The 27,075-nt window shown below is 44.9% G+C and overlaps 1 protein-coding gene and 1 long non-coding RNA gene across 5 annotated transcripts in view; one reads left to right on the top strand and one right to left on the bottom strand.

Moving 5' to 3' along the window:
* Positions 1-19,781, top strand: part of LOC100594057 (signal-regulatory protein gamma) — a 28,633-nt gene extending 8,852 nt beyond the window's left edge. Inside the window, exons 3-6 of one of the 4 annotated variants that reach the window (XM_003273440.2) lie at positions 12,714-13,031; positions 13,621-13,953; positions 18,617-18,701; positions 19,295-19,781. In XM_003273440.2, the coding sequence (XP_003273488.1) occupies positions 12,714-13,031; positions 13,621-13,953; positions 18,617-18,699 (734 nt within the window). In that variant the 3' untranslated portion in view covers positions 18,700-18,701; positions 19,295-19,781. The remainder of the gene's footprint in view (positions 1-12,713; positions 13,032-13,620; positions 13,954-18,616; positions 18,702-19,294) is intronic. The other 3 variants (XM_003273437.3, XM_003273438.2, XM_003273439.1) reach the window with 3 other exon arrangements.
* Positions 387-17,984, bottom strand: LOC105740718. Its single transcript, XR_001116807.2, has 4 exons — positions 17,974-17,984; positions 15,206-15,418; positions 11,872-12,016; positions 387-2,842 (listed from the first exon to the last, which is right to left on the bottom strand). It is a non-coding gene; the product is annotated as an uncharacterized LOC105740718 (long non-coding RNA).
* Positions 19,782-27,075: the final 7,294 nt, after the last annotated feature.

Genomic DNA, 27,075 nt, shown 5'->3' with positions numbered 1-27,075 from the left:
TGAGGCCCAGGGACATCATGCTATTGCTCAAGTTTCCATGGCTGGTAAATGATGGGAAAGACTACATCTCCAATCTGTCGGGCTCTACAGCTCTTGCTCTTCCCAATCTGGCCCAGCCCTTTGGTTCCACGAATGAGGAAACTGACAGATTGAGTGACTTGCCCAGGTACGGGGCCAGAACTCACCTGCTCCCTCCAAAGAGCGCTTCTCTCTCAGACTGGCCGAGTCTCTTTTTTATGCAGCAGCCACTCACTGAGAACCCACTGTGTGCCAGACTCCACCGTGGATGCTGTGCAAACAGCAGTGAATGAAACAGCCAATAGCTCTTCCCCACACCAAGCTTACATTCTCTTCCATTCTAATGAGGAGAAATTCATCCAGCGGATGGAAAGTGTAAATTGTGTTTTTCTTTATTTAATCTTCAGAAACATCACACAGGGAAGATTCCTGGGAGGCACAGATTTACTGTTTAGTCTGATGGCCTGGTGGGAGGAGATGCCAACAAGTTTGGCATTTGCTGTGGGTCTATTTGAAGCTTTGTGTGATTTAAGGACTGAGTCATACAGTCACTGTGGGCTCTGAGCAGAGCTGGGTCATCTCAGAATATCCTTCACCTCAGGAAAGAGGTCATACATATGGGTGGCTCAGGGGTGCCCAATTTCAGGCATCAATAAAACTTATTTGGGGTTTCCAGCCAGAGGCCCAGAATCCTCATCGTACCTCCTGAATCCTGGAATTTCAGCACGGGAAAGACCTTCAGACTTTCAGCCCAACTCCCCTTTACAGATGGGGGATTTAAGCCAAGAGATGACAGGGGCCTTGTCCACAGTCACCGGGCCAGTTATTGATGGAATCAAAGCCAGAGTCCAGGTCTGAATCGAGGCAGGCTCCTTCCTTCCCCAGTGTTTGTTAGACACTGTCTTCATAGAAGAACCTGGTGCATCACAGGTACTAAATAAAAGCTCCTCAAACAGAACCATGGATCAGGGAGCCAGGATTTCTTTTTTCATCCATTTCACAAAGGTTCAGAATGCACCTCACATTCAGACACTAAAGCCCGTTGGTGATTGGAAAACTTCTTCCAAACATAAACCCTATCATTCCATATTGAGATTCCACATCAGGACATAGAACTGCTCCACTCTTTAGCAGCTGCAGAATACTCCAACTTATGGAAATATCAAAATTTATTTCACAGCATTCTGTTGATCGATATGTAAGTTGTTCCCAGACTTGAGCTACTAACAATCCCGCAGTGGATGGCCTTGTACATGTATCACCCTACTCAGGTGGGAGACACCCACTGGAAGTGACATTGCTAAGTTAGAGGGTGTGTGTGGTTTCATATATGAGAATATTATCTAATTTCCTTCCTAGATGATGTAGCAACAGGGCTCCCCACAACCCTTGAACATAGATGTGGAAGTGGCTTTACCCTGATTGTGCAGATAATATAGGCAAAGACACTGAAGTTTCCAGATGGTGCCTCCCCAGCCCAGGCAATCACAGCCAGAAAGTAGCTCAGGTGTGACTCAGATCTGCTAACTCCTAGTAGGGTGCTCACCCCTCTTTGCCATGCTCTCAGCCTAAATGATGTCCTGGATGAGAAAGGAGGGAAGCAGGGAAGGGGGCCAGGGAGCGGCAGTTGTGCCAAAGTCTTCTTATAACCAGTGCTATGAGGGCGGAGCCATTTGTTGCCTCCTTTAAAGATGAGGACACTGAGGCTCAGAGAGGAGATCTGAGTGGTGAGCAGGTCAGGGAGCCAAGATTTCCTCCACACCAGCCTGACTTATAGCCCCTGTCTCTGCAACACTCACTCAGGTGTGGTTTTTCAAGTGTAGAGAAATGCTCCAAACTTCTCTTTCCGGACTCTGGCATTGTTCAGTTCTATAGGGAAAAGCATTAAAAACGAAACTGAGTCTGGGTGCAGTGGCTCACGCCTGTAATCCCAGCATTTTGGGAGGCCGAGGTGGGTGGATCACCTGAAGTCAGGAGTTCAAGACCAGCCTGACCAACATGGAGAAACTCCGTCTTTACTAAAAATACAAAATTAGCTGAGCATGGTGGCGCATGCCTGTGATCCCAGCTACTCGGGAGGCTGAGGCAGGAGAATCGCTTGAAACTGGAAGGCGGAGGTTGTGGTGAGCTGAGGTTGTGGTGAGCCGAGATCGTGCCATCGCACTCCAGCCTGGGCAACAAGAGCGAAACTCCATCAAAAACAAAACAAAACAAATGAAAAAAAAAGTCCTGTAGGGGTAGGAAGGGCTGGCTTTACACTCTCATTAGAAAGGTTCTGCAGATGGCTCATTATATGTCAAGCCTGTTCCTAAAAGACAGGTCTCAGCACACATGAAGCATTTAGAACTCTCCGCCCACGTTGTGCTGTTTCTCCTTCACTCAGCAGCATCTATGGAGCAGAGTTGGGCCTCCTGCAGCTCAGTGGAGCACGTGCCCACCCCTTCTTGGTGCTGAGGACTAAGGATGAGGAGATGTGGTATTTCCTATGGGGTGCGTGTGGCCCATAGGAGCAAGTTTCCATGCTCCCCTCGGGCTGACAGGAGCCCACAGTGTTTTGTTTCTGGCCACAGTGTATCTGGGCCTGGGCAGCCAGAAGGGAGGCTTCTCCCTTGAATTGCATGAAGTCAAGAATCTCGAAGGGACAATTGGGTGTGCGGTCAGTGTTGGGGCTCAAGAATTCAGGGCACTTGCTCTGTTAATGGACATGAATGCTTGGTGGGACACAGAAGGTGCCCACTGAGACACATGGAGGACAAGGAGACAGTGCCTTCATTTCCCCCAGCCTCAGTTTCCTCACCTGTAGAAAGGTGATGATCATGAACTCCTTTAAGAGAAAGAAAATGATTTGAGGTTCTCTCTATAGATCACCTAGCACATTCTAAGCATCCCCAAATTGAGGTGCTATTTCAAGGTTGTGTGATGTTAAGCCAGTCTAGCCCTCCCTTGAGTCCTCAGTTTCTCCATCTGTGTGATGCTGATAATCACGGCCCCCACTCTAGGTTCTGTGAGGATTGGAGAGGATGTGCACAGAGCCCCTAATGGTGGAGGTGTTCGGGTTATCACTGAGCTGCCGCAGAACAGTGGTTAGGAGAGCATAGGCAGGAACTCAACTGCCTGGGCCACTTCCCAGCTCAGCCATTTTCTAGCTTTGTGACCTGAGACCAGGCAACCACCACCGTGGGCCTTGGTGTCCTCACCTGTTGATGATAACACTGACATCACAGGCTGCGGGGAGAGCTGAAGGAGTTAAATCATGTAACATCCTCAGAGCAGCACCTAGAATGCAGTAAATGTTCCATAAATGTGAACTATGTGATGCTGAAACCATGGCACCTCAGGTGGGCCAGTGCTCCTCCAGGCCTCAAGGATACATGGGGTTTGGGGTGGAGTCTGTTGGCTTTCAATCTTGGCCACCCATTAGAATCACCTGGGAAACTTTGACAAAAATGTTTACAAACCTGGACCCAGGATCCACCCTAAAAATGCCAATTTAATTGATCTGACATGGGCCTGGGCATCTGAACTCTTCATGACTCCAGAAGATTCTCATATGCAGCCCCCTGGCAAAGGTCGTGCCCCATAGGGTTGGGGCTTTGAGAACAGCTTTTCTGGGTGTGGGTGCTTCAGAAAAAATGTGGTGGAAACATCTCAGGAGGACTCAGTGCCCTGGCCAGGACCCCTCCCACAGTACAGGCCTCAGGACCCAAGATAGAGTTTCCAGATAAAGCCCTGCTCAGATCCAGCCTCAGTGCCAGAGGACCTTCCATTGTGAAAACATGTGTATCTAAAAAAGCGCTGAAATCCCAGTACTCCTCAGCCCCAAAAGTCTCCCTGCCTCAAAACACCAAGATGTCACAGCAGGGCGGGGCCAAGATGGCTGACTGGAAGCAGCAGTGATAGGAGGCTCCCGTGGAAAAGAACCATAAAAGCGAGCAAATCCTACACCACCAACCGAAGTATCCAGGTTCTGACATCAGAACTGACTAGGCAGCTGGCGAGACCCACGGAGAGGAAGAGTAGTGTGGTGCAGCAGCCCCCTGAGAGCTGTGGGACAGGGAAGCCCCCACCCCCCAGCCAAGGGAGGCGGTGAGTAAGCGTGCTACCTAGCCTGTGAAACAGTGCTTTTTCCACAGAACTGTGCAACCCTCTGATCGGAAGATCCCACTCGTGAGCCCATACCACTGGGGCCTAGGGTCTCAACCACAGAGCTGCACAGATTCTCAACAGCCATTCAGCTAGAATCTCCTTAAGGCTGCTGAGCTCCCAGGGGAAGGGGTGGCCAGGACCACAATTGTGGCTGCCTGCTGTCTAAGCCATCTGAGCCCCTCCAGGGATGGGCGGCAGCCAGCATTGGGACTGATCGCTGCCTAACACACTAAGTTTCCAGGGCAAGGGAAGGGTGGCAGCCATCTCTATAACTCCAGGCCATGCTTTTCCCCTGCTGGAGCCAGGGAGGCTGGATGGCTTCTTCCCAAGAGGTATCCCCCACAGCCCAACACACCAGCTGTGGCAGACTGCGGCCAGAGTGCCTCTTCAGAACTGACCCATCCCTCCTCACTGGGCGGGGCCTCCCTGCAGGAACTCCAACAACTCCAGCCCGGGGCTTAGGGACAGAACTCTGATCTCCCTGGGCCTCAGCCCCTATAGGGAGGGGCGGTAGTCCAGCAGACTTAGTTTTTCCTGCTGCTAGTTCTGAGAAATCTGGGCAGCCCAGATAAGTGAGTTTTCCCCCACTGAAGCACACCCACTCCACCAAGGGACAGTCAAAGTATTTCCTTAAATGGGTCCTGCTCCCCGTGCCACCCAACTGAGAGAGACCCTCTAATAGGGGTTGTCAGACACCCTATACAGGAGTGCTCCTACTGGCATTGGACCAGTGCCCCTCGAGGTTAGAGATCCTAAAGGAAGGAGCAGGCACCCATCTTTGCCGTTCTCCAGGCTCTTCAAGTGACATGTCCAGGCATGGGAGCCAACCAGATGAAAAGGCCCGAAGTGAACCCCCAGCAAACTACAGCAGCCCTGCAGGGAAGGGACCTGACCACTGAAAGAAGAATAAACAAACAGAAGGCAACAACAACAGCATCAACAAAAAAAGTCCCCACAAAAACCCCATCTAAGGGTCAGCAGCCTCAAAGATCGAAACTAGACATACTCATGAAGATGAGAAAAAAATTAACAAAAAACACTGACAACCCAAAAGGCCGGAGTGCCTCTTCTCCTCCAAATGATCGCAGTGCTTCTCCAGCAAGGGCACAAACCTGGACAAAGGAGGAAATGGACGAATTGGCAGAAGTAGACTTCAGAAGGTGAGTAATAACAAACTCCACTGAGCTACAGGAGCATGTTCTAACCCAATGCAAAGAAGCTAAGAATCTTGGCCGGGCACGGTGGCTCACACTTGTAATCCCAGCACTTTGGGAGGCTGAGGTGGGCGGATCACAAGGTCAGGAGATGGAGACCATGGTGAAACCCCGTCTCTACTAAAAATACAAAAAAATTAGCCGGGCGTGGTGGCGGGCGCCTGTAGTCCCAGCTACTCGGAGAGGCTGAGGCAGAAGAATGGTGTGAACCTGGGAGGCAGAGCTTGCAGTGAGCCGAGATTGCACCACTGCACTCCAGCCTGGGTGACAGAGCGAGACTCCGTATCAAAAAAAAAAAAAAAAAAAAGCTAAGAATCTTAATAAAAGGTTACAGGAGCCAGTAACTAGAATAACCAGTTTATAGAGGAACATAAATGACCTGATGGAGCTAAAAAACATAGCACAAGAACTTTGTGAAGCATACACAAGTATCAATAGTGGAATCAACCAAACAGAAGAAAGGATATCAGAGTTTGAAGACCATTTTGCTGAAATAAGGCATGCGGACAAGATTAAAAAAAAAGAATGAAAAGGAACAAACAAAACCTCAGAGAAATATGGGACTATGTAAAAAGACCAAACCTATAATTGATTGGAGTACCTGAAAGAGATGGAGAGAATGGAACCAAGTTGGAAAACACACTTCAGGATATTATCCAGGAGAACTTCCCCAACCTAGCAAGACAGGATAACATTGAAATTCAGGAAATATAGAAAACACCACTAAGATACTCCACAAGAAGATCAACCCCAAGACACATAATAATCAAACTCTCCAAGGCCAAAATGAAGGAAAAAATGTTAGGGGCAGCCAAAGAGAAAGGCAAGGTCACCTACAAAGGGAAGCCCATCAGACTAACAGAACAACTATTAGCAGAAACCCTACAAGCCAGGAGAGAGTGGGGGCCAATAGTCAACATTCTTAAACAAAAGAATTTTCAACCCAGAATTTCATATCCAGCCAAACTAAGCTTCATACGTGAAGGAGAAATAAAATCCTTTCCAAACAAGCAAATGCTGAGAGATTTTGTCACCACCAGGCCCGCCTTGCAAGAGCTCCTGAAAGAAGCACTAAACATGGAAAGGAAAAAACGGTACCAGCCACTGCAAAAACATACCAAAATATAAAGACCAGTGATCACTATGAAGAAACTGCATCAACTAGTGTGCAAAATAACCAGATAGCATCATGATGACCAGATCAAATTCACACATAACAATATTAAGCTTAAATGTAATTGGGCTAAATCCCCCAATTAAAAGACACAGACAGGCAAATTGGATAAAGAGTCAAGCCCCATTGGTGTGCTGTATTTAGGAAACCCATCTCACATGCAAAGACACATATAGGCTTAAAATAAAGGGATAGAGGAAAATTTACCAAGCAAATGGAAAGCAAAAAAAGGCAGAGGTTGCAATCCTAGTCCCTGACAAAACAAACTTTAAACCAACAAAGATCAAAAAAGACAAAGAAGGGCATTACATAATGGTAAAGGGATCAATTCAACTAACTATCCTAAATATACGTGCCTCCAATACAGGAGCACCCAGATTCATAAAACAAGTTCTTAGAGACCTACAAAAAGACTTAGACTCCCACACAATAATAGTGGGAGACTTTAACACCCTATTGTCAATATTAGACAGGTCAATGAGACAGAAAATTAGTAAGGATATTCAGGGCTTGAACTCAGCTCTGGATCAAGTGGACCTAATAGACACCTACAGAACTCTCCACCCCAAGTCAACAGAAAATACATTCTTCTCAGTGCCACAAGGCACTTATTCTAAAATCAACCACATAATTGGAAGTAAAACACTCCTCAGCAAATGCAAAAGAACGGATATCATAGCAAATGGTTTATCAGACCACAGTTCAATCAAATTAGAACTCAGAATTAAGAAACTCACTCAAAACTACACAATTACATTGAAATTGAACAGCCTGCTCCTGAATGACTCCTGGGTAAATAATGAAATTAAGGCAGAAATTAAGAAGTTATTTGAAACCAATGAGAAAAAAGAGACAACATACCAGAATCTCCAGGACACAGCTAAAGTAGTGTTTAGAGGGAAATTTATAGCACTAAATGCCTACATCAGAAAGCTAGAAAGATCAGAAATCAACACCCTAACATCAAAATTAAAAGAACTAGAGAAGCAAGAGCAAACAAATCCAAAAGCTAGCAGAAGACAAGAAATGCCTAAGATCAGAGCTGAACTGAAGGAGATAGAGACACAAAAAAACCCTTCAAAAAATCAATGAATCCAGGAGCTGGTTTTTTGAAGAAATTAACAAAATAGACCACTAGCTAGACTAATAAAGAAGAAAAGAGAGAAGAGTCAAATAGACACAATAAAAAAAGATAAAGGGGATATCACCACTGACCCCATGGAAACACAAACTACCATCAGAAAATACTATGAACAGCTTTACACAAATAAACTAGAAAATCTAGAAGAAATGGATAAATTCCTGGACACATACACCCTTCCAAGACTAAACCAAAAAGAAATTGAGTCCCTGAATAGACCAGTAACAAGTTCCGAAATTGAGACCATAATTAATAGCCTACCAATCCAAAAAAGCCCAGGACCAAATGGATTCAGAATCAAATTCTACCAGAGGTACAAAGAGGAGCTGGAACCATTCCTTCTGAAACTATTCCAAATAATTGAAAAGGAAAGACTCCTCCCCAAGTTATTTTATGAGGCCAGCGTCATCCTGTTACCAAAACTGGGCAGAGATACAACAATAAAAGAAAATATCAAGCCAGTATACCTGATAAACATTGATGCGAAAATCCTCAATAAAATACTGGCAAACTGAATCCCGCAGCACATCAAAAAGTTTATCCACCACAATCAAGTTGGCTTCATCCCTGGGATGCAAGCCTGGTTCAACATATGCAAATCAATAAATGCAATCCATCACATAAACAGAACCAATGACAAAAGCCACACGATTATCTCAGTAGATGCAGAAAAGGCCTTCAATACAATTCAACACCGCTTCATGCTAAAAATTCTCAATAAACTAGGTATTGATGGAACATATCTCAAAATAAATAGAACTATTTATGACAAACCCACAGCCAATATCATAATGAATGTGCAAAACCTGGAAGCATTCCCCTTGAAAACCAGCACAAGACAAGGATGCCCTCTCTAACCATTTCTATTCAACATAGTATTGGAAGTTCTGGCCAGAGCAATTAGGCAAGAGAAGGAAATAAGGGGTATTCAAATAGGAAGAAAGGAAGTCAAATTGTCTTTGTTTGCAGATGACATGATTCTATACTTAGAAATCCCCATCATCTCAGCCCAAAAACTCCTTAAGCTGATAAGCAACTTCAGCAAAGTCTCAGGATAAAAAAATCAATGTGCAAAAATCACAAGCATTCCTATACACCAACAATAGACAAGCAGAGAGCCAAATCATGAATGAACTCCCATTCACAATTGGTACAAAGAGAATAAAATACCTAGGAATACAACTTACAAGGGATTTGAAGGACCTCTTCAAGGAGAACTACAAACCACTGCTTCAAGGAAATAAGAGAGGACACAAACAAATGGAAAAACATTCCATGCTCATGGATAGGAAGGATGAATGTCATGAAAATGGACATACTACCCAAAGTAATTTATAGATTCAATGCTATTCCCATCAAATTACCATAGACATTCTTCACAGAATTAGAAAAAAACTACATTAAATTTTATATTGAACCAAAAAAAAGCCCATATAGCCAAGACAATCCTAAGCAAAAAGAAAAAAATTGGAGGCATCATGCTACCTGACTTCAAACTATATTACAAGGCTACAGTAACCAAAACAGCATGGTACTGGTACCAAGACAGACATATAGACCAATGGAACAGAACAGAGACCTCAGAAATAACGCTGTACATTTACAACCACCTGATCTTCAACAAACCTGAGAAAAACAAGCAATGGGGAAAGGATTCCCTATTTAATAAATGGGACTGCGTATGGTTAGCCATATGCAGAAAACTGAAACTGGACCCCTTCCTTACACCTTATACAAAAATTAACTCAAGATGGATTAAAGACTTAAATGTAAAATCCAAAACCATAAAAACCCTAGAAGAAAACCTAGGCAATACCATTCAGGCATAGGCATGGGCAAAGACTTCATAACAAAAATGCCAAAAGCAATTGCAACAAAAGTGAAAGTTGACAAATGGGATCTAATTAAACTAAAGAGATTCTGCACAGGCATTGAAACTATCATCAGAGTGAACAGGCAACCTACAGAATGGGAGAAAATTTTTGCAATTTACCCATCTGACAAAGGTCTAATATCCAGAATCTACAAGGAACTTAAACAAATTCACAGGAAAAAAACAAACAACCCCATCAAAAAGTATGCAAAGGGTATAAACAGACACTTCTCAAAAGAAGACATTTACGTGGCCAACAAACATATGAAAAAAAGCTCAACATCACTGATTATTAGAGAAATGAAAATCAAAACCACAATGAGATACCATCTCATGCCAGTCAGAATGGTGATTATTAAAAAGTTAGGAAACAACAGATGCTGGTGAGGCTGTGGAGAAATAAGAACGCTTTTACATTCTTGGTGGGAATGTAAATTAGTTCAACGATTGTGGAAGACAGTGTGCTAATTCCTCAAGGACCTAGAACCAGAGATACCATTTGACCCAGCAATCCCATTACTGGGTATGTAACCAAAGGAATATAAATCATTCTACTATAAAGACACATGCACATGTATGTTTATTGCAGCACTATTTACAATAGCAAAGACATGAAACCAGCCCAAACGCCCATCAGTGATATACTGGACAAAGAAAATGTGGTACAGATACACCATGGAATACTATGCAGCCATAAAAAAGAATGGTTTCATGTCCTTTGCAGGGTCATGGATGAAGCTGGAAGCCATCATCCTCAGCAAACTAACACAGGGACAGGAAAGCAAACACCACACGTTCTCACTTATAAGTGGGAGTTGCACAATGTGAACACATGGACACAGGGAGGGGAACACCACACACCAGGGCCAGTCAAGGGGTGGGGGGTGAGGGGAGGGAGAGCATTAGGACAAATAGCTAATGCATGCAGGGCTTAAAATCTAGATGACGGGTCGATAGGTGTAGCAAACCACCATGGCACACATATACCTATATAACAAACCTACACATTCTGCACTTGTATCCCAGAACTAAAATAAAATAATAATAATAAAAAGATGTCACAGAGGACTCTGTTCCCTCCTCCTTCCAAAATGCTTCCAGCTTTACCTATAATCTTATTTGTTTTTTGAAAGCCAATTGTCCAGACTTGGTGGTTTTGCTTCTATTATCATTTGAGTTTTTCATGAGCTGCAGGGAGCAGGATTTGAGCCTTTTCTTGATGTTTCTACTCCTCTGTGTTCTGCTGCCTAAAGAATAAACGTGTATATTCAGAAGCAGTAATGACCAAACCTGTTGATAACAGCCATAGGGCTCATTTATTAAGCACCTGCTACATACCAGGCTCCGTGCTTGCATTCATCCTCTGTCATCTTACCACGGTGGGTTTTTTATCCACTTTTGGCCCTTTGCTAGCTGGGGTCCCCTCAGACCCCGGTCCTATAAGGGACTCACACGAGGACCCCGTCAAGACAATGAAGGGAGGATTAAAGAGCTGAGAGGTACAGAGGGAGCAGCCAGCATCAGGCTCCCAAGAAGCCCTCAATAAATGGGAACTGATTACAGCCTCTCAGCCCCCTAGGGATGCCCAATGCTGCTGGTGTCTTGATGACTTGACTTCTTCAAGTGACACCCTTCTTACCGTGCCCATACAATGTTTGCATGTGGTAGGGAGCAAGTTGATATTTACAAATGCAAGTATGCCTAATATGTGTTTCCTGATGACTGCTATAGGAGGTGCAGGGTAATAATTAGCAATTTGGAGACACGTTTAGGACTCATCTACAGGGAGAAACTACCCTCATTTTTCTGATTCTCCAGTTTGTGTGCTTTCAGGACCCAGGATAGATTTCTGCCTGTTGGGGTGGCCTAGATCTTTGTCTCTTGTAATGAATTAATGATGAAGAAATCACCCACCTTTGGCTTTCTTAGTACTCAGTGATCATTGTTTTTGACCCCAACCTGGCCCACCTGAAGACCTAGATTCCAAGAAACCTTCCCTCTTTTCAAATTTGGGACTTGGCACAGATTAGACCTGCTAACTAAAAAAATAATGATTGATACGAAGTCCAAAGGAAATAGCATTTATCTGGGAAATAAAGAGTTGCAATTTGGGAACCCTGAGTCATGGCAGCCCTGAATGGTGTCCCATAGGGCAATGCAGGTAAGGTTTGGTACTGGGGACTTTCACAAAATGTTGTTTCTGAAAACAGTTCATTGGCTGGCAGAAATGCTAAACTGCAAACTCGTATTCATTGGTTACTTAATTAGGACACTCCACGATGAGAGAAATCAAAATCCCATGTACCTTGACTTTAGTCCGTTGTTATCCAGGTCTACAGCAACATCCTGTGGCTTGACCTTTAGCAGGTGTGAGTGCAATGTTCTTAGAAATGCTTGACTCCATGTTAAAGCTTTAGTCTTAACTACTTCATTTTCTTTCAAAAACTGTACTGGAATATTTGTGAAAAGAATGAAAAATATGAAATAAATTCATAAATACACAAAGAGAGAGAGCTCTGGGTATATATAAAGTCTGGATTAAAGACAGATCTGTGTTTATTTTTATGAAGCATCTTCTGACTTTGATCCAAAGCAGAACTTCTTCCATTGCCCCATTTAATCCTTGTTGCACCCCTGGGAAGGAAAAATGCTGCTGTCCCATTTTGCAGATGAGGAGCTGCATGTTCCAGGCCACCCCTCTCATGGGTTGAACAGCCTGGTTGCAGGTCTCATGGTGTCGCCACTTTGCCATTGTTTCCTACTTTGGCTTCTGTAAACACCCTATCTGAGGTTGGTGAGCTCTCCTGGGGAAACAGGCTAGGACCAGTTAATACACAGAGGGAGACCAATCAGTAACTTGGTTCCTGTGCCCAGATTGGTGGAAGTCACCCTATGTGGAGAGGACTTTGAACTCAGGCCTGGACTTCCCTCTGGGACCTTCCCTTACACTGTCTGACCTGGGGCTGGTCCTCACCTCTTCTAACCTTTGCATCCTGCTATGTAAAATGAGAATAAGAACACTATCCTCTCCACATTATTATAAGGATTAAAATTAATGTATCTGAAGGTTGTTAACAGTGTCACACACTCATCATTAGTGATGGTCATCTCAGTCATGTCTCTTATTTATCGATGCCCCTTTTGTAGCCAAACCCTCTGCCCCCGTGGTATCAGGCCCTGCAGTGAGGACCACACCTGAGCACACAGTGAGTTTCACCTGCGAGTCCCATGGCTTCTCCCCCAGAGACATCACCTTGAAATGGTTCAAAAATGGGAATCAACTCTCAGACTTCCAGACCAACGTGGACCCCACAGGACGGAGTGTGGCCTACAGCATCCGCAGTACAGCCAGGGTGGTACTGGACCCCTGGGACGTTCGCTCTCAAGTCATGTGCGAGGTGGGCCATGTCACCTTGCAGGGGGACCCTCTTCGTGGGACTGCCAACTTGTCTGAGGCCATCCGAGGTAGAGGACCCTCACACCCAGCCCAAGCCCACACCTGGCTGTCAAGCCCACTCCCCTCTCCCCAGGCTATTGCTCCAGAGGTCGAATGGCCTGGAATCTAATTCCCTAACTGTGCTGCCCACCCGCCATGCACCTAAGTGTGCTGGTCACTTACTATCATTTTATTGGCAGCAGTCAGGGGACCAGCAATCACGAGCCAAGCTCTGCGCTAGAGAGTTTCATTTATCTCACCAAGAACAACTACTATTAGTGAGCACCTACTATGAGCCAAGCCCCTATGTGCTTGGCGATTTCACTGATTTTGCTACAGTTCTGACATTCCAACTGCATGCCAGGGGTTGTGCTTGTAGATTTCACTCATTCTTAGCCTGGTAGGAGCTACCAGTCCTTGGGCACCTACTGTGCACCAGGCACTGTGCTTAGTAATTTCATTCATATGCAAAGAGCGCCCTCAATGTCTGAGCACCTGCTGCCTGCCTAGCACTGTCCTGGTGATGCCCTCACTGTGGTGGTGGGAGTTAAGTTATGGAGCCTTCCCTGTGATCTGTCTGTGCCACAAGATCAGAGCTTCTGCCCTGTGCTGTTTCAGTTCCACCCACCTTGGAGGTTACTCAACAGCCCATGAGGGCAGAGAACCAGACGAACGTCACCTGCCAGGTGAGGAAGTTCTACCCCCAGAGCCTACAGCTCACCTGGTTGGAGAATGGAAACGTGTGCTGGACAGAAACGGCCTTGACCCTTACAGAGAACAAGGATGGTACCTACAACTGGACAAGCTGGCTCCTGGTGAACACATCTGACCAAAGGGATGATGTGGTCCTCACCTGCCAGGTGAAGCATGATGGGCAGCTGGCGGTCAGCAAAAGCCTTGCCCTGGAGGTCGCAGTCCACCAGAAGGACCAGAGCTCAGATGCTACCCCTGGTGAGGTTACTCAAAAATTTTAAATTTTGTCTCTTTGTTTCATGTTAAAAGTAATATCCATGCTTGCTGTAAAATAAGCTAGAAGTCTATAAATACGAAGTAAAATTTTAATGTCAGCTCCATCCCCCCAAATCCCACACGCCAAGAGTCACGACTAGTAAGAATTTGATGGACAAGTTAATAGAACTTTTGACATAAATATATATTTAAGGAGGAAAGAGGCAGGCAGGGGGAACCATCTTTTCATAGAATCCTTTGCCTTCCCTTATTCCTTGAGAGTTGTTATGCCCCTGTTTCTCATCAGCCCACTCTTGTGCTCCCTACTTTTTCTAACCTCTGCTTTGTTTCTGTTTCATCCTAAACTTTTCCATCCACATTTATGACCTCGTCCCAGTACACCCCGACATCTGCTGTGTATATTTCAGAAAGACAAATATAGTTTAAAACTGTACCAGGCCTGGCGGCTCATGCCTGTAATCCCAGCACTTTGGGAGGCTGAGGCGGGCGGATCACGAGGTCAGCAGATCAAGACCATCCTGGCTAACATGGTGAAACCCCGTCTCTACTAAAAATACAAAAAAATTAGCCAGGCCTGGTGACGGGCACCTGTAGTCCCAGCTACTCGGGAGACTGAGGCAGGAGAATGGTGTGAACCCAGGAGGCGGAGCTTGCAGTGAGCCGAGATCATGCCACTGCACTCCAGCCTGGGTGACAGAGCGAGACTCTGTCACACACAAAAAAAAAAAAGGCAAAAAAAAAAAAACAGTACCAGGCTTCCAGGTGACCATGAATGGTCACAGAATGGACCTCTTCTGTGTCCTGATTGTGATATTTGAGCAACAATAATCACAACCTCCTCTGCAAATTTACTAAGTGCAAATTTCCGTTCATCTATGATCTCTGTTTTTGTTTCAACCACCCAGTGAGTCTGGAGTTTTAAAGAAGGGGAAACTAGGACTTGGGAAGTCATGGGGGATGTTGTTAAAGAACTCTTGCCTTTAGATCAGGTGATTGGTTCAAACTAATTAAAGTAAATCTGGGTCCCTGAGGACAAGATCACTATCAGCCTAAAATGCAAATTTGTGCTAGTTAGAGAAACATTCTTCTTCTGCTGGGCATTGTCCCATGGACCTGAAGTTGGCCTGTATTCCCCTCCCTATGACCAAAATATGTCTTACTTCCCTCTTATGTAATACCAGGAGGGGTCTCAACTCCAGGAGACTTTTCAAAGGCCCAGGTTCCTCCCACATACCTTATGGTGGTTAGTCTTATCTGCTGGGTCAGTGCTAGGTCACGGATTTGTCCATGTCCCTGTCTGCTGGAAGAGTAAATATAGGAAATGGAGGGCAAACAATGTCTTCTATAATCAGAGATGTATGGAAGGCGTGTGATCATGTCTACAGCTAACTCAGTCATGCAGGTACACGCAGTTGCAAATGGAATCCATAGTTGGGTGATCTTATGACTAAAGACAGCTTTGCAAAACCAGTATCATTATTACAGTTAATACAATTTCAAATTTTTCATCACTAAATTTCATAAAATTATTAAAACAATTCCCTTGTATCATCTAAAATGGAGCATACATTCAAATTTTCCTCAAATTTCTTTTATGACTATTTTTCTGTGCCCTAAATTTGGTTTTAATTCATATTTAAATGCTTTGCAGTATTTTTCTCTGAAACACTTGGGCCTCAAGAATTTTGGGGGGTGTTTTAAAATTATAAATTCAATTTCCTCAATAGTTTAGGGTTACTCATATTATTCAATTCATATTGGGTGAGTTCTGGCAACTCGTGCTTTTTGAAGAATTTTGTGTCCATTTTATCTAAATTGTCATATTTTTGTGTGTAGAGTTGCTCATAATATCTCTTTATTATCTTTTTGGTGTCTGAAGGGTCTATGGCGATATCCTCTGTTTCAACCTCATATCGAAAATATGCCATTTCTGTTTTCTTCTTCATCAGCCTTGCTATAGTTTTTTTTCCATTTTATTGATCTTTTCAAAGGTCCACTTTGTTTCCATGAGTTTTTAAATTGTTTTTCTGTTTTCAGTTTATTCATTTTTTTGCACTCTTCTTTTTATTAATTCCTGACTCCTGCTTGCTTTGAGTTTATTTTGCTCTACTTTTTCTAGTTTCTTGAAGTGGTGATTTAATTGACTTGAGGCTTTTGCTCTTTTCCATGTCATTCCTTTGCCTCCGTTTATGGCTGGGGCTGGTGTTGTGGGGTGGGTCCCAGGTGCCTGGCTGCAGGGCTGTCCCTCAGTCCTGAGGCCCCTAGTCAGTCTCCCTTCTTCCTCTCCCACCTTGGAACTTCTCCTATTCCTGTTCCTTGTGATGTTTCTAGGATTCATAGTTTTACTTCTCAGGGAAGTAAGACTGCACCATCAAGACTGGATTGCATTTGCTTTTCAGTTATTCATCCACCCACTGGCTTGGACCAGGACCAGGGCTGCCATTTTTGGGTGCTTTCAGTTTGCCAAATGTAGCATCTTTGCTCAGGTACTAAGGCTGGAAATGCATTTTAAGTTGTCTAGGCTGACAGGCAAAGTGCAAGATGCCTTGTGGTTACATAAGTGCTGCACAAGTGGTGTGGGAGCCTGGTAAGAGACTGTGCACTAGGGTTAGGTGAGTGTTCTCTTTTGACTCACAGTCATTTTGCAGTTTGGCTTTCTCTCTTCAAGTAATACTGAGAGCCAGGGTTGTGCAGAACTTACTTTTCTGTTTTCATTTTTTATTTGATTTGGGGAGGATATTTTATAGAGATAAGTAGCTATGCTGCTGCAATTGTACCCAGCAACTCCTAAGTCAACTGAAGATCTTTGAGTGCTTTGACCCGAATGTCCACTCCCACATCTCAGGGTCCCACAACTTCCCCATCAGGGCCCTACCCCAGTATAGCAACCGTTGAAGCTGAGATTCATCCTCCTCTGAGATTCTGCTACTCTTTTAATGATGTCCAGGGCCAAACCCTCTATTCTTTCTGCCCTCTAGCCACAAGAGATAAGAAAGTGCAGTGCTGCCAAGAAGTCCTCTCGCTTTCACACTGAACCTTAACTCATAATCAATCACTCTTAGCTTCTCAGCATCTTTCTTGAAAAAAAAGATGCCCAGTGATAACCATGGAACAACTTAGTCCTTATAACTACCATTTCCTAATCTGTTTCAAAAGCTAATTGCCAAGGAATTTCCTGCCTGTGGTTACACCATCCCAGCTTACTGCCAGTGACAGTTTTATCAATTGCATCCCAGCCATGGTGCCCAGCCCCACTCATTGCCAGCCCTGAGGTCCTCATTGCGAGCTGATGAGTATTCAGGCTTCAAATTTATATTTTAGAGTCAGTTTTCCAGATAACTTACCAAGGTCAGCTTCTCTGTAAGGCAGACTAGAGATGGATACAGGAATGCAGGAAGCATCCTGAAGAGCTGTAGGGTCAACACGCCTCAGGAAATGGGGAGGCAGGACTGTAGGAGGAGCGAGGTGCTGAGCTACAGTGCAGGTAGGACAAAGACCCAGCTGCTCCTGCAGAGATCCCAAGGGCTGAGAGGGTCGTGTAGTGTTTTTTAATTGAGGAGAGGGGCGTGGCCTTCCTATTTTCAATTCAGCCAATCTTGCTTGTGGGCTATTCCCTAGAAGGAGGAGTGAACTTGAGCAGTGCAGCTTTCCTCAAGGGAGAAGAAGTCCCAGAGAGCCACCCAGCTGAGAACTGCCGGCCTCCAACACCCCAGCAGCCACAGATGCTGAGTTCTCCATTTCTTCCTTAAGGACCCACCAGCACCGTTTTATTTATTTAAAATATACTGTATTTTCATATGGCCCAAACTGCTCGTGTTAAAAATGTTGATTTTAAAAGCCCGAACTGCTCGTGTTAAAAATGCAGCGTCCAAACATGTGCTTCCCCGTAACTGAGTGTGCCCAACTAACAGAAAGATTTCAGATGACAGCTGCACTGGGGTGGATGTGGCCTAGGTGACGTCTAAGGCCCTCCCAAGCATGAGACCCATTTCCGTGACTCACCAGGGTGTTTTGCAGCCAGAAGGTTTCATTATGTCCAGCGCTCCATGGCTCCTCCAGGTTCTGAGAACACGGAGTCCTCCCCTTACTTCTGGGGCTAAGCAGGGAACCTGCAACTCTCATTGTGAAGCCATCCTCAAGCCACCTGCCTACCCTTTTATAGTCATGAAAATGTCCCTGGGAAGTTGGACTTGTTTTGTTCCAAAGGATGTGGTCTCCGGGATCAAGCTAAGGAACACTAGTGATGAGCTTCTTTAGGTTTGAATGCAAGTAACCTTGTGACTCTCCCTAAAATCCATGGGCCTCAGTTTCCCTATCGGAATGGAATGACAATCCCTGCTCCCATAGGCTTGTGAGGGTCAAGTGATGAAGCCCGTTGCCACATGTATGAATACCTGAGTACACACCCCCTCCACCTCTTCCCTCCAGGAGAATAAGTTGGCAACCTGGGACAGGATGAGTGAGAATGGGGAGCCTCTTTCTGTGGCTTCTGCCTTGTGCTGGAGTGAGGATAGGCAGGGCAGGATGCAGGTTCAAAGGCGGGGCATAGATTGGCCCAGGCAGCCTCATATGGGGTAAGTGGAGGCCCCTACGATGGCCTCCCAAGTGGCCTCTCTCATAGCTCCTCCTCTTCCCTGATTTCCAGGCCCAGCATCATCTCTTACTGCGCTGCTCCTCATAGCTGTCCTCCTGGGCCCCATCTACATCCCCTGGAAGCAGAAGACCTGACCGTAAGTATAAGGAAGGGAGGACAGACCAAGGGCTGTCTCAGAAGGGCAAGGCCAACAGGAAGGCCCAGCCCACATGCCATGCAGCACCAGGGTCCGTGGAGTTAAGCTCCCTCTGCACCCTCGGAAGTCTTGGGGAACCCTTTAAAAGGCTCCCAACCCACAGAAATTATGTGGGTGGTGTACAATGTGGGATGCTTGAAATGTGTTCAAAGGTGTCCACAGTGCCCTAGGAGTTTCATGGAGGCGGTGATGAGTGGGTGGTCCCTTGCTCTTGCAGGCTATCTGTAGATTATTTGAATGCTGGGACTCCATGGGGTCAGACGAATCCACATTGTACACTAATGTTGAGAAACCCAAACGGGAAGCTCTGAAGGCTGTTTGTGTTCTGACCCTCTGTGTGTCTGAGTGGAAGGAACATGGGAAAGGGCATCAGGACTTGGCAGGATGGCTGAGCAGGCAGAGTTCTATCTCAGGACTGCCTGTCCACCAGCGACAGGCATCCCAGGAGACCAGCCCTGAGAACATCACAGAATCTCAGGAAACATTTCTTGAAAGAAGAGCAGATGACGAAATGTGGATGTGTTTTCCCGCAGCTCTTTCCTTCCTCCCCTGCCACGTGGGACCCTCATCTCTGCTGCCTCCTTCCTTTCCTGAGAGGCTCAGCTTGAGAGAATGAGCCAGCGAGAAGCTTCTCTAGACTTGGCTCCAAAAGCCTTCCCTCCCAAGACATCTGCCTGCCCACAGGCTCCTGTTGCTCCTTCACACAGACTTTAATGCCCCAGAGCAAGGTCTTCATTCATGGTCCTGAGCAGGGGCTGTGGGATTGGGCTCTGGGCACTGACTTATGGCACCTCCCTAGAATGTGAGAAACACGCCAAATCTAAACACATCAGGACTCCTCCCACCCATCGCCTTGAGACTGACCATAAACCACAGATGCTCTCCAGGCTCTCAAGAGTTATCCTGCCTTCCAGATTCCTGCCTACCCCAACTCCCCAGCCTTGTTGAGGTTCTCTATTGCCTCTTGAATACAAATGCACTCCCAAAGTCGTTTTAAGAAAATAAAAAGATTATCCTTCCTCTTTGTCTAAGGGTCCTACTCCTCACACTCAGAAACAAAGAAGCTCTCCCTACTCTCTCTGTGATGGGAACACTAGTTCTAGCATCCTGCAGGCTTCCCAGCCCTGCTGCTCATGGCAGAAATGCTGCCACAGTCCAAAAGTTTCCTTGACTCCTGGAGTCCTCCCTGATATCTCTTTACACCCCATATTCAATTCTGCCTTCAAAATACTTATGTCCACTCATGGGATGGTAAGTGTTTAAAAATGGACTCTCTTACAGGAAAAAAAAAAAGCTGATTTGCTGTACTTGACAATTTCTGTGGTGTAATCACCCCCAACATGGCCAGGTTCAAGCTACCAGAAGTTTAACAACTGGATTGCAAAATTCCTGAAACTTAACGGTTGGCTTTCAGGGGCCAGTCCAAGCCTGCTGCAGGACAGCACTGAGTTCCGTCCCTAACCTGCACACTTCTCACCTCCACCACCCCTCCCTGTCCCGGCCAGCATCATTTCTTCCAGGAACACTTCTGTAGCCTCTGTTGGCTTTCATTTTTCAGCTACAGTGATTTTTGGAAAAGTCAAATTGTATCACTCCTCTGCTTCTTCCCCAACACAGCTGCATGGCTCCCTTCATCCCTCCTTCAAGCCTCTGCTCAATGTCACTTTATTAAAGGCACCTTTTGCAAACCACCCTGTATATAATATCAATTCTCCTGTCTACCCTGGCATTCTAATTTCTCTTATCTTAATTAATTTTTATTTAGCATTTATTACCATAAGCATTATACTGAATACAGGCAGCCCTCACTTTTCATGGCAGTGCAGGATTGCAAGAATGACTGTGCAGCCAGAAATCCAGGAAAGCAATCTCCACAACCAATCAGAAGAACAATGATCATTTTGTGACCTTTACAATTTTTTGTCAAAATATTGGAAACTCTCATACTATCAGTTACAAATGTAGAGGGCAATAAAAAATAATAAATGAATATTTATTAGTACACTGTAATTCAAAACATTGGAAACATCGAGTGTTCAAGTATTTTATTTCTTTGTAAAAATGTTTCAAGAGTAGTTGAAAGAGTGCTTACCTCCTTCCTAAGTTTGGATTTGTTTCCAGCGCCTTATCATTTGCACTTTCAGTGTAGTGAAATCTCTGCAAAAGTTTCTTTCATGTGAAGATTTTTGCTGTTGTCACATCCTCAGGGATACCTTCACCCTATTTGTCAGCACCCCATCCCATATCTGTTAAATTCATCTTCTCTAAGTCCTGCGGGTTGCCTATCTGAAGTTTCTCAAACACTACCAGGGTCTACGTTGCCTCCACCAGCTATTTATGCTTCTATCACTCCACTGACATTCAATTTGAACTTCACCTCCAGCATTTTCACTGCTCATTTATTCACTGCATTTTCACTGTGGTTGTCCAATCTCTCTTTCAATTATTTGTTTCCCGAAAATGTCACATGGACTCATCACCAGTTGCATGAGGTTGCAGTCTTGTGTGAGCCTGCGCCCCTGGCCTGTGGACTTCACAATTGCCTCTCATTTTTTTCCCCTATGATGGGACAGGATGGCTAAAGGGGGCTGGAGTTTGGTGCTTGCCTTTCCCAGGTAGGTTAGGCTCTGATCAAAGCCCAGCAGATTAGGCTCTGGTAAAGCAGTTTCTCCTGAGAGCTGGGCTTGGTAAGAAGAAAGAATGCTCTGGTGTATTTCAAAATGGTTCACTTTCCCCTCCCCGCCCCCCAGGAAGCACAAGTGAATATTTCTCTCATATTCACTCTGAGGACCTAATCAAGCTCCTGGAGGTAAAACTCACAACAGGGTTCAAGTTCCCTGTGATTGGGTCCTCCTGGAATCTGTTTCTCAGACTGGCCCACATCAAGCCTCTAGCAATTCTTCAATTACAGTGCAGGTTTTCCTATCCTGGCACTGGTTCCCATGGAGGTTTTGGCTTCAGGAAGTTGTAATTCTCTATATCATTTTGTCTAACTTCCAGTTTTGGAGACAGTGGTTTGCTCTGTGACCTCATTTCTCTGACAGACCTAAGAAGAGTTGCCATTTTGTATTTGCTCAGCTTGTTACTTGATGTTGGCTCTAGGGACTTTTTGCAGGGGACATCCAGGAGTTTTGGTTCCATCCTTAAAGGCTGCTACAGTAACAAGACCTCAAACTTTCCACACCCAGAATTATAGTCTCTGAAAATCCAAACTCAGTCCTTAGCTACAGGGCCCTGTGGATCAGGGCTGTCAACTGAGGAAGGGCCAAGGGAACCCTGGCATGAAGTGAGTGCCTCTGGGACAAAGAGCAGGCCCAGAGCAGTCAAACTCTCTCCACCACTGTCCAAGGCTCCCAGGCGTGGGAACCCCAAAGTGGATATCAGCAACTTCCCAGGGGTGGCAACTGTGCCTGCTTCTTCTTTTACTATGAGGCTGTGCCAGTCTCTTGGCCTTTTCCTTCCACAGCAAATTCCCTCCTCAGATATCGTGGCAGGTGGGGCTTCTCCTTCTCTGCAGAGCTCAGAGGCTGGGGTCTCTCCATGATAAACTTTGAACAGAGCAGGCAATGGCCATATGTGTCTTCCAGCCCACCTGGACAACCCTTGCCTCTTTATGCTATTGGGACTCACAGGTGAGTGCAGTCTGTTCTACACAGGTGTATTTATACGTAATGTCTCCTCACCCTCTCAGCCCATCTCACCCATATCTGTGGATTTCCATTTGGGAATATTTTCTTCTCTCCCATGCCAGCAGGTGACAAGATTTGGAGCACACTTTCCATGGGCATCTGTGCAGACTCTTACCAGGATTTGCCTTTCTTTAGTCATAGTGATTTTCCGAGGCCATGCTTGTACCATGACCCTGGTGCTAGTAATGACTTCGTGATTATAGGGCTAGACACATGACCCACACTCATCACGTGGTGGTACCTGCACACCCCCCAGCCATTGACCAGGGTTGTTGCACTGCATAGTAAATCCTCAAGGACAGAGAGTCTGTTTTTTAAAGATATTACTATTGCCAAAACACCACCTAATAACAATAACATCTAACTTTTGGAGCATAGTCAGCAATTATTAAGGAATTTGCATATATTAATCCATTTTATGACCATAACAAACCTCTGAAGTTGATATGATTATTTCCATTTTATATTTGAGAGAACTCAAGAAACAGAGATGTTAAACAGGTTCCCTTAGGTCACACAGCTAGAACTGATAGAACTAAATTCAAATCTAGAAGTTCTGATTCCTAAGTCCACAAGATTAATCTTTGCTCTCCTCAAACAACCACTGACTCCTCACTTGTCCCACAGCCTTATCTCATTATCTGCACCTTGTGTCATGAGTGCAGGGCTAAACTTGGCAGAAAGAGGATTTTAGCTCATGGTTCCCCAGGCTCCTGGTTTTCTCAAACATTCAGGCTGTGTCTTTACTGCACAAAGTCAACTTAAATTTGAAACTCAATTCTCCACATGATTTCCACAAAATTTTTCACTCAAATTGTATCTATGCATCTAATAGATCTTCACTGAAGGATTGGAGTTCACAGGAAGTCATCTTGTTGCTTTAAGTAAAGATTCTGCCAAAGTATGGAAACTATTCTATCAATATTTGAGTCATATATTTCAAATTATAATTTTTGGAGGCATATCTTTCAGGTTAGTTGTTACTTTCATAAAAGGAAACATTTCTCTTTCAACCATTTGTGCTTTTTACCTTAAACTATACTTCTTAAGATAGTATTTCTATTGCAACATTTTCAAACTATTTTGTTATAGCTTTTGCCATTGCTATATTTATACCTATTGTCATTAGTTTGTTTGGGGGTGTCTCTTTGTGCTGCGTCCTAGGAGATTGTCCCTGCACGAGGAGCCAGCTCACTAACTTACTACTCATTTATGTACAGTCAGCTACTCAACTGACACAGTTGGGATCTGTTTCCTCACCAAAATCTCATGTCAAATTGTAATCCCCAGTGCTGGAGATGGGGACTGGTGGGAAGTGATTGGATCATGGGGGCAGGTTTCCCTCTTGGTGCTGCTCTCACAATAGTGAGTGAGTTCTTGTGAAATCTGGTTGTTTAAAAGTGTGTAACACCTCCACCCTCTCTAACCCTCATGCTCCAGCCATGTAAGATAAGTCTCCGTCCACTTTGCCTTCCACCCTTACTGTAAGTTTCGTGAGACCTCCCAGAAGCCAGGTGTATGCCAGCATCATGCTTCCTATACAGCCTGTGAAACCACGAGCCAATTAAACCTCTTTTCTTTACAAATTACCCAGTCTCAAGTATTTCTTTATAGCAGTGTGAGAATGAACTAATACAAAAAATTGATGCTGAGGAGTGGGACATTGCTATAAGGTTACCTGAAAATGTGGAAGTGGCTTTAGAACAGGGTAATGAGCAGAGGTTGAATGAGTGTAGAGGGCTTAGAAGACAGGAAGATGACAGAAAGCTGGGAACTTCCTAGAGATTTCTTGAATTGTGACCAAAATGCTGAGAGTAATATGGACCATGAAGTCCAGGCTGAGGAAGCCTCAGATGGAAGTGATGAACTTCTTGGCAACTGGAGCAAAGATCGGTTTTGTTAAGTCTTGGCAAAGAGCTTGAAGGCATTGTGCCCCTGCCCTGGGGTTCTGTGAAACATTGAACTTGGGAGTGGCAATTTAGAGTATCTGCTGGAAGAAATTTCTAAGCAGCAAAGCATTCAAGAAATTTCCTGGGGCTGGGCACCGTGGCTCATGCCTGTAATCCCAGAACTTTGGGAGGCCCAGGCGGGCAGATCACGAGGTTAGGAGGTCGAGGCCAGCCTGGCCAATGTGGTGAAACCCCATCTCTACTAAAAATACAAAAAAAAAAAAAATTAGCCAGGTGTGGTGGTGCATGGCACACACCTGTAGTCCCAGCTACTTGGGAGGCTGAGGCAGGAGACTCACTGGAACCTGGGAGACGGAAGTTGCAGTGAGCCGAGATTGCACCACTGCACTCAAGACTGGGTGACAGAGTGAGACTTTATATCACACACCAAAAAAGAAGAAGAAGTTACCTGGCTGCTTCTAACAGCCTAATTCATATGCATAAGCACAGAGATGACTTGAAACTGGAACTTATATTTAAAAGGGAAGCAGAGCATAAAAGCTTTGAAAATTTGCAGCCTAGCCATGTGGTAGAAAATAAAGGCCCATTTTCAGGGGACGAATTCAAGCAGGCTGTGAACTTTGCATAAGTAAAAAGAAGCCAAATGCTAATATTCAAAACATTGGGAAAAGCCTTCAAAGGCATTTCAGAGACCCTCTCATTACAGGCACAGAGGTCTAGAAGGGAAGAATGGTTTTGAGAGCCAGGCCCAGGGCCTGCTGCCCTGTGCAGCCTTGGGACATGGCTCACTGCACCCCATTCACTCCAGCTTCAGTCTTGGCTCAAAGGGGCTCAGGTATACCTCGGCTGCTGCTTCAGAGGGTGCCAGCCATAAGCCCTGGTGGCTCCATGTGGTTTGAAGCCTGCAGGTATGCAGAGTACAAGAGTTGAGGATTGGGAGCCTCTGACTAGATGTCAGAGGATACATGGAAAAGTCTAGATGTCCAGGCAGAAGCCAGAGCCCTCATGAAGAACCTCTACTAGGGCAGTGCAGAAGGGAAATGTGGGGTTGGAGCCCCCACACAATTCCCACTGGGGCACTGCCTAGTGGAGCTGTGAGAAGAGGGCCACCATCCTCCAGAGCAAAGATTGGTAGATCCACTCGCAGCTTGCACCGAGTGCAGGGGAAAACTGCAGGAACTCTACACCAAGTAAGAGAACAACCATGGAAGCTGAATTTTGCAAAGGCACAGAGGTGGAGCTGCTCAAGGCTTTGGGAGCCCACCCCTTCCACCAGTGTGCCCTGGATGTGAGACATGGAGTCAAAGGAGATAATTTTGGAGCTTTAATGGCTGCCCTGCTGGGTTTCAGGTTTGCAAAGGCCTGTATTTTGGGCAATTTATCTCTTTTGAAGTGGGAGTATTTAGCCAATGCCTATACCCCATTGTATCTTGGAAGTAACTAACTTATTTTTAATTTTACAGGCTTATAGGTGGAAGGCACTTGCCTTGTCTCAGATAAGACTTTGGACTTTTGAGTTAATGCTGAAATGAGTTAAGACTTTGGGGGATTTCTGGGAAGGCATGATTGTATTTTGCAATGTGATAAGGACATAATATTTGAAAGTGGGCAGGAGAAAATGATAAGGTTTAGATCTGTGCCACCACCAAAATCTCATGTTGAATTGTAACCCCCAGTGTTGGAGGTAGGACCTGGCGGAAGATGGCTGGGTCTTTGGGTCAGATTTCCCTCTTGGTGCTGTTCTCATGATAGTGAGTGAGTTCTCATGAGATCTGGTTGTTTTAAAGTGTTTGGCACCTCCGCACTCTCTCTCTCTCTCCTGCTCTGGTCGTGTAAATATGCCCACTTCCCCTTCACCTTTTGCCATTTTTGTAAGTTTCCTAAGACCTCCCAGAAGCTGATACCAGCATTATGCTTCCTGTAAAGCCTCTAAAACCATGAGCCAATTAAACCTCCTCTTTATCAATTACCCAGTTTCAGTCTCAGGTATTTCATTATAACAATTAAAGAAAGAACGGATTAATACATCTACCCATTTGTTTTTTAAACAATTTAGCACTAATTATATTTTTTCAAAATTCTCTGTTTTATTTCTTTTCTCAGATACCTGTTGTTACTGCCTGCCTGCCTATTCTTGTTTCATACATGACCGATGTTGTTTTATGGATTTACTTTCCTTTCATTATCTGTATAAGGTTACTAAATTTGTTAATGTTAAAAATATTTTCATATTTTAGATTTTTATTTTCTGAGATATTATCTTCTAAGATGTTATTTTCATTGCTGTTTTTGTGTTTTAGTTATTGTTTTTGAATTTATTATGATGTTGCTTTTCCCCAAATCTTTAGTGATTACTGCTTTCACTGTAATCTTTCCAGGAATAATGCCCTGAGTGATCATGGGCTGTCAGCACTTTGTGGAACATGGCACCCATCCCAACCTTGTGGGGGCTGCTCCTAATTGAGGTTGTGGCTTCTTCTCTGCTTCCTTCCTGAGAGATGTCTCTCCCTTCTTATGAGAGGTGTCATAGTACAACTGTTAAAAGCAAAGGCCATGGAGTGTGACAACCTGTGTTCCAGTTCTAAAAGCTGGGTGATGTTGAACAAATTTATTATTGCCTGTGTGCCTCAAGTTTCCTCACCTGTAAAAAAAAAAGGTTAATGGTTGTGCTAATTTCATGGGGCCGGAGTGATGAATTAATGAGGTAACTGACAT

This window comes from Nomascus leucogenys, chromosome 13 (genome assembly GCF_006542625.1).
Source record: "Nomascus leucogenys isolate Asia chromosome 13, Asia_NLE_v1, whole genome shotgun sequence".
Taxonomy (NCBI): Eukaryota; Metazoa; Chordata; class Mammalia; order Primates; family Hylobatidae; genus Nomascus; species Nomascus leucogenys.
Note: the sequence above shows the minus strand (reverse complement) of the source record. Positions and strands in the feature narration are given on the sequence as shown.